The sequence below is a fragment of the Saccopteryx leptura genome, chromosome 10 (assembly GCF_036850995.1).
Source record: "Saccopteryx leptura isolate mSacLep1 chromosome 10, mSacLep1_pri_phased_curated, whole genome shotgun sequence".
NCBI classification, from domain to species: Eukaryota; Metazoa; Chordata; class Mammalia; order Chiroptera; family Emballonuridae; genus Saccopteryx; species Saccopteryx leptura.
The window spans coordinates 46,482,263-46,496,116 of NC_089512.1; the positions used below are offsets into that span (position 1 = coordinate 46,482,263).

A 13,854-nucleotide genomic window follows, 5' to 3' on the forward strand; every position below is an offset into this window, starting at 1 on the left:
CTTCAAAATCTGCCTGCCCTTGTAAAAATCTTCATAACTTTGGGTAGTTTTGTTTCTTGTATGAGTCTTTTTGGTGGTTTTTTCCAACCCTCTTAAGAGCTGACTCAGCTATACTGGAAGTAGAACCAGTTGGTTAGTTTTTAAGCTGAGGGCTTGTATGCTCAGTCTAGCAAAGTATTTTTCAACGGCAGTTCACGGACTGGTGCCAGTCCATGAAAGAGTTAACTACCATGATGTCGTATGAAGATTATCAGGGTGAGCCCTGGCCAGTTGGCTCAGTGGTAGAGCGTCGGCCTGGCGTGCAGGGGACCCGGGTTCGATTCCCGGCCAGGGCACATAGGAGAAGCGCCCATTTGCTTCTCCACCCCCTCCCCCTCCTTCCTCTCTGTCTCTCTCTTCCCCTCCCACAGCCAAAGCTCCATTGGAGCAAAGATGGCCTGGGCGCTGGGGATGGCTCCTTGGCCTCTGCCCCAGGCGCTAGAGTGGCTCTGGCCGCGGCAGAGTGACGCCCTGGAGGGGCAGAGCATCACCCCCTGGTGGGCAGAGCGTCGTCCCTGGTGGGTGTGCCGGGTGGATCCTGGTCGGGCGCATGCGGGAGTCTGTCTGACTGTCTCTCCCCGTTTCCAGCTTCAGAAAAAAAAAAAAAAAGATTATCAGGGTGGTTAGCAATCTTCATACAACATCAGCATGATTAATAATCTTCATATAACATCAGTGAGGTTAACTCTTTTGTGGACCAGCACAAAATTTCTGGTAGGCCGACACTGGTCCATGGATCAGCAGTTGGAAAACACTGGTCTAGCATTTGTGTGGAAGATTTGCTTGAGAGGGAAAGCTCAATGGATAGGCTAGTAGAAAGACTAGGTTGGGGTTACTAGCCAAACCTGACATGATTAAGGGTAGTAGCAATATTTTTAAAGAGTCATTTCTATAAAAAGAATTTGATGGCATTCAAGCATGGGCTGTAACAGATTAATGAAAGGAGAGGGGAATTATAGATGACTCTGCAATAGAGTGTGTATCTTCTGGGTGGAAGCAGAGAAGTTTCTGAGTCAGATATCAATGTGTTTTTAGATGTTTTAACTGGGTTCAACAGCCATATCTCTTCAGGCTGTTGAATCCTGACCTAGGGTGAGAGATTGAGGATGATGGATAGATATAGATATAGATATAGATATATAGATAGATATAGAGATAGAGATAGATAGATATAGATATAGATATAGATATAGATATAGATATAGATATAGATATAGATATAGATATAGATATAGATATAGATATAGATAGATATAGATATAGATATAGATATAGATATAACTGGGCTGGCTTATGAACTCCTGAGCAGATGAGCAGTGACTGAATTTGTATTGGAGGCACTGGGGAGAGGAAGAGAAACCACCCAGGGATAAAGGATAAGGAAAACAGCTGCACAGTGCTAAGCCATTTGCATCTTTTATCCCATGAAATCTGCTGAGTGCCTTAGGAGGCAGATTCTATTATTGTCTCCACACTCAGAGAAGAGAAGTAACTTGCCTAAAGTATCCCAACTGGTTAGTGACAACACTGGGATTTGAAACTTGTCCAACTGCAGTGTTTGAGCCCTAACCCATGGCTCTATTCTACATCTCTCTAGAAAGAAAATTGAAGAGAGTAGAGTTTCTCTTAAGTGAGAGTGTGATTAACAAGCTTGAAGATGTCAAAAGACTTGGAGAGAAGACAGCTATGGATCAATTGTTTTCAGGGTGCTTGAGGGGACTAGCATCCAGATTCCAGAGTATGAGGAAGGGACTCATTGGTGAAAAAGTTGACTGTGGACCTTTGGGCTAACAAATGGAGTAGTAGAAGGAAACGAAGGAGTGAAATTGAGTCCTGGCATAGGTGTAGGTCAAAGACACTGAACACTGAAGGGAGCATCATCGTACAGCAATGTAAGGCTTCAGCCTCCTAGACCTTGGGTAGGAGCACTGTGAATAAATAACTGCACAGGTGAACCATCCACGGGCCTTACATGTGACTTGTTCTGCCACATCCTGACTGTCCCTGTTCGTGTTTGCTATGAGCCTTTGTGGCTCACAAAGCCACTTCCATAATCTTTATCTCATTTGAACCTAATACTCGTCTTTCAGCTATTTCATATTGAAGAATTTGCACTTCAGAGAGGCTCAACAGCTTGCTAACAGGAGGCAGAAGTGGGACTTACCCCTAAACCACAGAGTTCTTAGTAAGGAATGAGTTGCTATAAGGGCAGCTCATCCTCCCAGAAACCACTACATAGGAAATCCCACCACTTTGGAAGTGGTGAGAAGGGGTAGTTCCTTTGGTTTCTCCTCAGAAGAAGAGTGGTGACATATTTGGTGACAGTAGAGGAGGGTACTGAGCATGTGTGGCTCAGTTCCTGCTGGATTCCTTTTTACTATCTGCCCACCCACCGGTGGAGGGCTATGTTCTGGAGCTCGCGGTCGGACGGTCCGCTTCCCGAGGCAGCTCTGTGTGCTGTCAAGCAAGGCTCATCATCAAACCTGGTGCCTGTGTGGACACAGTACCTGATTCAGGGATAGTTTTGGCTTCTGACCCTTCAAGCTGCATCCCTATCCAGCTCTATTAGAACCAAAGCTGACTCACCTGCTGGACTTCTATATCTCTTTCACAGCTGGTTCCAAGCTTGGGTTGTAAAGGGAAGTGGCAGGGGTAAGAAGTCATCAGCTACCTTTTTTTTGTTACTCGCCCAAAGAGAGACTGGACTTATTCTCTCTTCTCCATGAAAGCTAAATTCCCACATAAGAACCAGAAAGATTTTATATTCCCATCAGTCCAAGCCAAGAGAGGTGTTGTGCTTTGTGGTGGGTCAGGGAGGAGTGTGAGTGGGAAAGGCAGGGACGACAGAAGGAGGGGTCCGCTGAGATCTGATTTCTTCATCTGCAGGTGAATGAGCAAATGAAGCTGACAGTTCTAGGGCAGGACTCCATCACTGTCACCTTCACCTGCATGAATGAGACAGTAACACTCACTGTATCGGCCAACAACTGTCCCCACAAGGTAAGGCATGATAGAAGGGTAAGGCAAAGCAGACCAGGAACCCAGGTGTAAGCCCAGGGCATCTCAGCACGCCTTGCCACTCCATATCTCAATGCATTTGTACCTCTTACACCCCCCCCCACGCACATACACCTGCACCCCGTGCAAGGCACACCCTCTTTCTTTGCCTCATGGATTCCTACTCATCATTTACTGTCTGACCCAGCACCTTTTCTGTGGTACCTCTTTCAGTTAGGAGTCTTAGTTGTGACAGAATCCAATACAGACTGGCTTAAGCATGAAAAGAAACTATATTGGCTCAATAAACTGAAGTCTGTCAATAGGCAGCTTCAGGCATGGCTGGTTCCAGGCCCTCAACTGATTCCATAAAATCTTCCCATCTCTTGGCTCTGCTTTTTTATTTTGGCTTTATTTTCAGGGAATTTTCTTACGGTGACAAGATAGTCATGAGCATTTCTGGGTTTATTCTACATGTTTTGGTCTCCCCAGGAGAACAGGGACTTCTGTTTCTTAAGTGCTCCAAAGTGCCACACTAACATCATTTGCTCTATTGGCTGTTCATACCTGAATTGCTCTTTGTGGCCAGGAATGTGTGTTGTTCTCACTGACCATGCTCAAGTGTCATGTCTATCCTGGGAGCCATGGGTTGCAATCAGCCCCAGGTGTAACACCTGGACAAAGAATGAGGAAGAAGTGTTTTCCTAAAGAAAAATCACAGTGCTTCCCAGAAGAGGAAGAGAAGCTGCTGGACAGAATAACTGCCAATGCTGCCCCCCTTATCCATCTCAGGCCGAGTCCGTCTCCCCTTGGCCCTCCCAGGCGCGGCTCACTTCTGTTCTAGCACTCCTTTATTTGCAAGCCAGTCTTCTCCACCAAATTGGGAATTCCCTGTGATCTTTACCAATGCCTATTGCCCCCGGGTCCAGCACAAGGACTGCTTCAAATTAAGTGCTTACTAAATATTTGTTGGATGGGTAAGAAAACAGTAGAGACTAGAAGCCCAGTTCTTTCATTTGCTGGGTCTGTATGGATCCTACTGTGTGCCTGGTCCTGAGTCAGCATTGTGGAGAAAGATGGAGAGGATGAAGGGGACACAATCCCTGATTTCTGAAAAATTTATAATCTAGAAGAGAGCAGTTGACATATACCATGAGACTGAGGTAACCAAGGGCTCATTGATGGTGCAGGCCATCTGCATTGAACACAAGGCACCTTGCTGGTATAGGCTCATTTAGGAAGGTTCCATGAAGTAGGAGCAGGAGGACCACACCTCTCAGTTTGCCCAAGGCCAGTCCCTGTTTACATCTGTCAGCCTGGAGGAATTATTAATAGCACACCCTTTCACTCTCAAAAGTATTCTAGTATGGGTGATCAATCATATGGTCACCCTGAGCAAGGCTTTCGCACTGTGGGGGCATTTGCCACCACATGCCACAGGCTCATAGACTGTGAAAGCTGATGGAACTCATAAGGCGCAGCCAGCCTAATGTCCTTACTTCACCTGGGGACACAGGAGACAGGCATTTGTAGGGAGTCACATTATCTGAACAAGATAACAAAGAACATTCATGTCTCTCTTGGAGGAAAGTGTTACACCTGTTTTTTTCAATGCATTTTTATTTCAGCAGCATTTTAACTTCATTAATTTATTAACTAATTCAATAAACATTTATTAGTACCTGCAGTGTGCCAAATTGGCTGCTGGGACATAGAAATGAAGGAAGTCTCACTCTTTCTAGTCTCTGAAATACTTTCAGTCTAATCGAAGGGCGAAAGCATCAACACCTGTTGTGTTCCAGCTTAATAAGTGCGGGGCACTGAGGGAGCTGCCAGGATTTGTTAAAGGGGTCTCAGATAAGCACGCAGGAAACTCAGATGCCTGTGACTTCAGCCTGCACTTTAATACTTCAAAGAGCAGAATAACCCCAGGATTTTGAGTCCATCTGGGCTAAGATGAATGATCGTGCTTAATGATGAGTCCATCCTATTAATTTGGTTTTATGCTATTTCTCTAAAAGTGATTGTTGATGTATTTCACAGAACTAGAAAAAATATTCCAAAAGTTTATATGGAACCACAAAAGTCCACGAATAGAAACAGCAATCTTGAGAAAGAAGAACAAAGTTGGAGGAATCATGCTACCTGATATCAAACTATACTACAAGGCCATAGTAATCAAAACAATGTGGTACTGGCATAAAAACAGACATATAGGTCAATGGAACAGAATAGAGAACCCAGTAATAAACCCACACCTTTATGGTTAATATTTGCCAAAGGAGGCAAGAGCATAAAAGGGTAAAGACAGTCTATTCAATAAATATACCAATAAATATTGGGAAAATGAACAGATATGTGCAAAAAAATTAAACAAGACTACCTTCTTATGCCATGCACAAAAATAAACTAAAAATTGATTAAAGCCTTAAATATAAGACTCAAAACCATAAAAATCCTAGAAGAAAACATAGGCAGTAAAATCTCAGACATTTCTTTTTTCTTCCCCCCCTCCCCCCACGCTGGAAATGGGGAGAGACAGACTCCCACATGCGCCCGACCGGGATCCACCCGGCACGCCTACCAGGGGCGATGCTCCGCCCACCAGGGGGCGACGCTCCACCCCTCCGGGGCCTCGCCCTGCCGCGACCAGAGCCACCCCAGCGCCCCGGGGGCAGAGGCCAAGGAGCCATCCCAGCGCCTGGGCCATCCCCGCTCCAATGGAGCCCCGGCTGCGGGAGGGGAAGAGAGAGACAGAGAGGAAGAAAGAGGGGGGGCGGAGAAGCAAATGGGCGCCTCTCCCATGCGCCCTGGCCGGGAATCGAACCCGGGTCCCCCGCACGCCAGGCCGACGCTCCACCGCTGAGCCAGCCAGCCAAGGCCAAATCTCAGACATTTCTATAGCAGTATTTTTTTCTGATATATCTCTTCAGACAAGAGAAACAAAAGAGCCTGACCTGTGGTGACACAGTGGATAAAGTGTCGACCTGGAACTCTGAGGTTGCCAGTTTGAAACCCTAGGCTTGCCTTGTCAAGGCACATATGGGAGTTGATACTCCCTGCTCCTCCCTCCTTCTCTCTCTCTCTTTCTCTCTTTCCTCTCTAAAATGAATAAAGTCTAAAAAAAAGAGAGAGAAACAAAAAAAATAAATAAACAAATGGGACTACATCAAACTAAAAAGAGTTTGCACAATAAAGAAAACCAGTAACAAAATGAAAAGACAACCCACTGAATGGGAGAACATATTTGCCAATGATACATCAGATAAGGGGTTAATATCCAAAATTTATAATGAACTTATACAATTCAACATAAAAAAAACAAATAATCCAATTAAAAAATGAGCAAAGAATCTGAGTAGACACTTCTTCAAGGAGGACATACAAATGGCCAATATGTATATGAAAAGATGCTCAACAGGCCTGACCTGTGGTGGCGCAGTGGATAAAGCGTCGAGCTGGAAGTGCTGAGGTCGCCGGTTCAAAACCCTGTGCTTGCCTGGTCAAGGCACATATGGGAGTTGATGCTTCCAGCTCCTCCCCCCTTCTCTCTCTCTGTCTCTCTCCTCTCTCTCTCTCTCTCTCTCTCTCTCTCTCTCTCTGTCTCTTCCTCTCCTCTCTAAAATGAATAAAAAAAAAGATGCTCAACAGTCACTGATCATCAGAGAAATGCAAATTAAAAGCACATACCAACCGATGGCTTGGTTGGTTAGAGCATCATCAGCACAGAGGTTGCTGGTTTGATCCCCGGTCAGAGCACATACAGGAACAGATCAATGTTTCTCTCTCTCTCTCTCTCTCTCTCTCTCTCTCTCTCCCCTCTCCCCTCCTCTCTGGCTAAAATCAATAAATAAAATTTAAAATAATAATAAAATCTGTTACAAGTACTAATAACTATTTTTTTTTAAGCACAATGAGATAATCACCTCACACCTGTCACAATGGCTATCATCAATAAATCAGCAAGTGTTGGCAAGAATGTGGAGAAAAGGGAACCCTCTTGCACTGTTGGTGGGAATGCAGATTGGTGCAGCCAATGTGGAAAACAGTATGGAGTTTCATCAAAAAATTAAAAATGGAACTGCCTTATGACCCAGTGATTTCACTTCTGGGAATATAGCCAAAGAAACCAGAAATACTAATTTGAAAGAATATATGCATCTTGGCCCTGGCCGGTTGGCTCAGCGGTAGAGCGTTGGCCTGGCGTGCGGGGGACCTGGGTTCGATTCCCGGCCAGGGCACATAGGAGAAGTGCCCATTTGCTTCTCCACCCCCCCTCCTTCCTCTCTGTCTCTCTCTTCCCCTCCTGCAGCCAAGGCTCCATTGGAGCAAAGATGGCCCGGGTGCTGGGGATGGCTCCTTGGCCTCTGCCCCAGGCGCTAGAGTGGCTCTGGTCGCAGCAGAGTGACGCCCCCAAGGGGCAGAGCATCGCCCCCTGGTGGGCATAGCATCACCCCTGGTGGGCGTGCCGGGTGGATCCCGGTCGGGCGCATGCGGGAGTCTGTCTGACTGTCTCTCCCCATTTCCAGCTTCAGAAAAATACAAAAAAAAAAAAAAAAAAGAATATATGCATCTCAATGGTTATTGCAGCACTATTTACAATAGCCAGGATTTGGAAGCAGCCCAAGTGCCCATCAGTAAAGGAGTGAATAAAGAAGCTGTGGTACATTTAAACAATGGAATACTACTAGGCTGTAAAAAAGAAGTCTTACCTTTAGCGACAGCATAAATAGACATGGAGAGTATCATGCTAAGTGAAATAAGTCAGAGAAAGACAAATACGACATGATTTGACTTATATATGGAATGTAATGAACAAACTAAACAAACAAAATAGAAATGGACTCATAGATGCAGAGAACATACTGACAGTTGTGATAGGGGAGGGGGGTTAGAGGGCTGGGTGAAAAAGTGAAGGAATTAAGCAAAACAAACGAACAAACTCGTAGACACAGACAACAGGATGGTGATTACCAGGGGGAAAGGGGTAGTGGAGGTAAAGGTGGATAAAGGGGGATAAATGGTGACAGACAGAGACTTGACTTTGGGTGGTGAACATACAATACAATATAGAGATGACGTGTTATAGAACTGTACACCTGAAACCTATATAATTTTTATTAACCAATGTCATCCCAGTAAATTCAACAAAAATTTAAAAATAAATAAAAGTCATTAAATGACTTGAAGTATGAGGTCACATGTCCAGGTTTCTTGATAACCTTTTGGGACCATTTAAAACAATGTGAGTTTACTTATCAAAGGCAATAGATATTAGACAATTATTCTTTCCCATAAAATTGTAATAATACTTTGCTTGCCTCTTGTCTGGTAATCTCTGAAATTTGGAACACAGCTGAGAACCAGGACTAAGCAGGTAAAGACCCCCATGAACAAGAGAAATCACTCTAAGTCCATGAAACTACACATCACTAGACCTAGGAAAGCCCCTTAGTATTCAAGACTGATTTTTTTCCCTTCCATAAATGCAACCTTAGCAAGCTAGAACTAGAAATCCAGGGCTGTGATGTCCAGTGTGGTAACCACAAGTTGCACATGGCTGAGGACTTGCAATGTGACAGGTCCACTGGAGATGAGCTATAAGTGAAAACACGTGCTGCGTTACAAAGACTTAGTACGAAAAGACAATGGAAAATTGGTCCTTCATTATTTATTTTTTATTGCATGTTGAAATCATACTTTTTATATAATGGGGTAGATAAATATTTTATTAAAATTAATTGTTACCTTTTAAGAACGTTTTTAATGTGGCTACAAAGAAAGTTTCAAACCGCTCACAAAGCTTGCATTTTATTTCTACTGGCCTGTGCGGGTCCAGGAGGTGGAATCTTTGTAAAGGAAGCTCCCAGAGGCACTGGCAGTGCAGTAGAGGCTAGGAAGTTATTGAAAAGGCATCATAACTCAAAGAGCATAACTGTCTTGGGGGCATTTAGCATAGGGATAAACAGACGTTAAAACAGCTTCCAAGAACAGTACAGTACTGCATGCTAGACAACAGTCATTGGTGTTGACTAAGAAGATTGACTTGTCAAAAAGCATCCAGGTCATACTGCTTCTGTTTGAGAGCACAGGGAGGTGGAGTATATATTACAGCTCCCCAACCAGACAACAGCAAATGAAGAAATATCAGATTCCCTGTAGGTAACAGCATTTTCAAACATTGATCTTACTTGCCAGGTCAAGCATGTCAAAATATTTTCATATGAAATCCTTGAGGTTGAGAGAATTGCCTCCTTTTGGATTCTTGGTGTACTGTGAGAACTGCAAGAAGCCCTTGAGAAAATTTGCTGAGTGCAGGGACTGGCAAAGAGCCTCAGCTAGGAAGAGGCCATAGGGCCTTGGGCCAGTCCCTTCCCTTTGGGGACATCAGTTTCCCCATCTGTATTGTGATGTGTAAGGGCCCACCCAGCTTTCACACTGCCATCCTGGGACCTTTACAATCCATTCGACTCCATCCTATGTCTGTTTTGGAGTCTAGTTATCACTCAGCGAAATCCATGGCAATCTAGGAAAACTGAGGGTAGGAGGGGGGGAAGCCTCCCCCTTCAAAGTCCCTGTCACTGGAAAGCTTGTTAAATGGCTTCCCCAGACACCCATCTCCCTGGAAGAAGAGTGACAGGCAGAGTGGCAGTCCCAGCTTTACAGCCCTGCGGCCTAGCTCCTCACTAAATATTTCTATCAAGGCAGCACTTTGGAAGCGAGGCAGTGCCTCAATTTAAATGCTTTATTGGCCCAGAGTGCTGCCTCAAATCCTTTTTGGATGCAGGCTGGGTATAAATTACAAATAAATAAATAAAATTAGCCCAGAAGCGGCAGCTGGGGCCAGCGGTTGGAAGGGTGGTTGAGGCTTTGCCATTAATTGGAGCATCCTTTACAGAAGTCCTGCCTGCAGGGTAAAGAAGGACATGTGGGTTGACCTCATTGTTCTTCAGAAAATCTGTCCACTGCCCGCCCCACTCTCTCCACCTGAGGCTTCAATTCCACAGAAGAAAAATCTTTCTTTTTCACAGGAGAAAAATCTTTTTTACACCTCTTCTGTGTTAACTGAGAGAGTTGGATTGGATGGTTCTTGCCTTTAAGGGGCTGACTGAGTTTAGGATAAAGAAGGTAAAAAATGATCAGGACCCAGGGCAGAAAGGACAGTAATGGGCAAAGGTGCAGATTTAGCATGGAGAGCAGTTGCTGCTGGCTGAGGAAATCGGCAAAGGCTTCCTGGAGGAAACAAAGCCTGGCTGCCTTGCTCTGAAATTAGAGCCTAGTTTTGCAGGACCATTTTGATGCGCTGGCAGAGGGAGCGGTTGAACTGCAGGGAAGCCCCAGCAGTTCCTCACCACCCCGCTGGGGACCCCAGAGCCAGAATGGCTCTTCAGGGTAACCCTGAACTGAATCAGGAGACCTGGGCCTTTGTGCTCACAGGTACCAGTCAGTCTATGTAACCTTGGCCAAGGGCAAGTCTTCAGCTGAAATGCTTTGGCAGCTGGAGGGAGTTAGAGGAGATGCATACAGAGGGAGACTGGCTCCAGAGAGGCCTTAATCCATTTAGTTATTATTCATAATGCAACAAGCATTAATTGAACGCCTTCTGTATGACAGGCACTCAGACACGAAGGAGACCAGAACTCGGTCCCTGCCCTATAGGAGCTTACAGTTAAGTGGGAGAGACAGGCTCAAATGCATTCAGTCACTTCATAAAGGGCTAACTCTGTCTTCAGGCTGCATGATGATAGGGGTCCAAAGCAAAGAACAGGTCTTCCCAGTAGAATCAGGGAAAACCCTCCAAGGAGCGGACATTTAAGCCAGGTTGGGCCACAGTGCAGGAATTCATTGGGCTACAGAGGAGAGAGGTGTGTTCTAGGCAGAGGGAACAGCACATCCTCCAAGTCAGAGCAAAGCCAGGTTGTGACTGGTCTAGGCAGATGGCCCCTGGCAGGACAGGTGACAATGCCCTCCCCTTGGCCTCTCCCCAGGTGACCCACAAGATCAGCAGCTTGGACGAAAATATATTTAAGATGAGCCGAGCCCGGGCAGAGATCAAGAGGCGGTTTCAGAAGACAGTGTCTCAGTTCATGAATTCTGTTTTACTGGCAGCAGGTAATGAGGCAGAAAGGTTAGTGACAGCCTATCCAATGGCTTCCCAGATCCTGAGTTACCTGCAAGTCATCTCCAAGGACAGCTCTTTGCCACCCAGGGGGGTGAGCATGGCAGGGAGAGTTCCGCACTGGTAGATGGGATTACTGGGCACAGAGTGCTGAAGTTACTTGCTTAAAGCCACACAGCTAATAATGGTGACCTTCGCCACCTTCCATTTTTGAACACTCTCCCATGTGTCTTTAATGTCTTTGTGTGATTATCTTATTTTCCTGGGTCCCATCATCTTTCTGTGTGTCTCTCTGTCCCCCCCCACACACACACACCTGGTTCACCTTTTAGCTCCATCTACCATATTTTCCAATTCTCCATCATCCATTTGCAACCCTATTTCTCTCTCCCCATTGTAGAAGATCTCAGGAAAAGGAGAATAAAGCAGCCACTTCACGTGGCTGTCCTGTTAGGCCCATAGAGCTCCCTGGGGCCAGTGTGGGTAGCTCAGGACACCTCCCACATCTGGACTTTTCTCACTGCTGATGAGCCTGAGGACAAAGGAACATTGACATACAGCCCACCCTGTATCACTCCATGCCACCCACTGGCCGGGCACAGAGGGGCTGTGCTACCCCTATGGCCTTTTTGGAGTGCTTTTCTTCATTCTGAAGACTCAGTTCAACTTTGTCCTTCTTCTGGAAAGACTTCCCTGATTCCTCCAGCAGAGTGGGGCATGTTCTCTGGGCTCCCAAAGCACTTTATATGTGCTCTACTTATAAATCTTATTACCTCACATTGTGAATATTTCTGTTTGCGCATCCCTCCTGTACTGCCACTAGAATTTTACAGAGGGAGGGAACCCTGTTTAGGGCAGTCTTTATATGCCCAGCAACCAGCAGTCAATAAATGGTAAGTGAATGAAGGAACCAGAGGTCCCTGGCCTCAGAAGTTTTTCCAGCCTAGTAGGGAAAGTAAAATAAGAATATAAATAAACGCAATATAACAAAGAAAGTAGATGAAAAATGACTTAAATCTGTAGACATAGGGAACAGTGTTCTCAGGAAAAGGACAGCATGGATGCATTCTGTGCCCAGTCTCTACACTAAATGCTGTGGAGGACACGAAGCTGAATGGAACACAGGCCCCTTGGGAGGAGAGGGACCTCAGAGGGGTATTGATGAATGAATAGAAATGAGCTTGATTCATTCTTACATTCAGCCAGAGTTTACTGATCTAACTACTAGGGTTGGAGCACTGTGCTAGAGACAACAGAGGGCAGGCAGCCCGCAGGAGGGTCTGCAAGAGCGAAGGAGTGGAGAGGAAGTTGAGCTGAAGGGTATCCATATACAGAACCTCACCTCAGGGCGGTAAGGCCAGGCCACCAGGGAGAGTGACAGCAGTGTCTTCTGTTAACAGGCCTGCTCACCACAGAACTTCTAGTAACAGAAAAGGCAAAAATAAGTCAAACCAGAATGAAATCCTGTGGCTATCTCGAGCGGAACACCAAGTCAAGTCTATTCTCAGGAGAAGCCCTCGCATTACAAAATCAGTCAACCCAACCTGAATCCTCCGCTGGAGGTTCTTTGAAGGAAGAGCCTGCATCTGCTCCTCCGAGCCCCACTCGGAAGAAGATCATCAAGACCCAAACCAAAACCCGGGTCCCATCCAGGTGGGCTTGGGCCTGCATTTCCTCCAGCTTCTGTGTGTCAGATGCTGGGATTGGTAGTAGACACACATTGGTGAGGAAAATAGATGAGGCCCCTCCTTCATGGAGCTTTAATTCTTGGGTGGAAAAGGATAGAAGGTAAACACATGAATAACTGAAATCATTTTAGTGATAAGGCCAGAGGTGGATTTAATGGCAGGTGTACCAGGCATGTGCTCTGGGCCCCAACTTCTGAAGGCCCCGCAAAACCCCAACTTTACACTTTTTTCTAATGACACCAAGTTTGGCTTCAGATGTGCAATTCAACATTAATAGTACATAATATTTTTTATTTATTTAAAAATATGGTTAACATGTATTTTTATTTTCTCTGTCTTTCTTTTTTTAAGGGGCCCAATATTTTCTTCTGCACCTGGGGCCTCAACAAACCTTAATCCACCTCTAGATAAGGCAAGGAAGAAAATAAATCAGCATAAAGTGTTAGAGCGGAAGTTGGTAATTTAGGGCCATTTGCAAATCTGGCCCCACTGCCTGCTTTTTTAATGGGTGAGCTAAGAATGGTTTTTATGTTTTAAATGCTTGGGAGGAAATTGAAAGAAGAGTATCTCATGCCTGACCAGGTGGTAGCTCAGTGGATAGTGTCGGACTGGGATGTGGAGGACTCAGGTTCGAAGCCCTGAGGTCACCTGCTTGAGTGTGGGATCATAGACGTGACCCCATGATTGCTAGCTTGAGCCCAAAGGTCACTGGCTTGAAGCCCAAGGTCACTGGCTTGAGCCCAAGATTGCTGGCTTAAGCAAGGGGTCACTCGCTCTGCTGTAGACCCCTGATCAAGGCACATATGAGAACACAATCAGTGAACAATTAAGGAGCTGCAATGAAGAGTTGATGCTTCTCATCTCTCTCCCTCCCTGTCTGTCCCCGTCTGTCCCTCTCTGACTCTCTCTCTCTGTGTCAAAAAAACCCAAAAAACAAAAAAACAAAAAAAAACAGGCCCTGGCCAGTTGAATCAGTGGTAGAGCGTTGGCCCGGCGTGTGGAAGTCCTGGG

General features: G+C 45.6%; 1 protein-coding gene across 1 annotated transcript in view; it reads left to right on the forward strand.

The window, feature by feature from the left end:
* The window catches only part of C10H3orf20 (chromosome 10 C3orf20 homolog), an 89,196-nt gene that overhangs the window by 49,170 nt on the left and 26,172 nt on the right, over positions 1-13,854 (forward strand). The window contains exons 9-11 of the mRNA XM_066351240.1: positions 2,926-3,057; positions 11,025-11,148; positions 12,556-12,808. Coding sequence (XP_066207337.1) covers positions 2,926-3,057; positions 11,025-11,148; positions 12,556-12,808 — 509 coding nt within the window. The remainder of the gene's footprint in view (positions 1-2,925; positions 3,058-11,024; positions 11,149-12,555; positions 12,809-13,854) is intronic.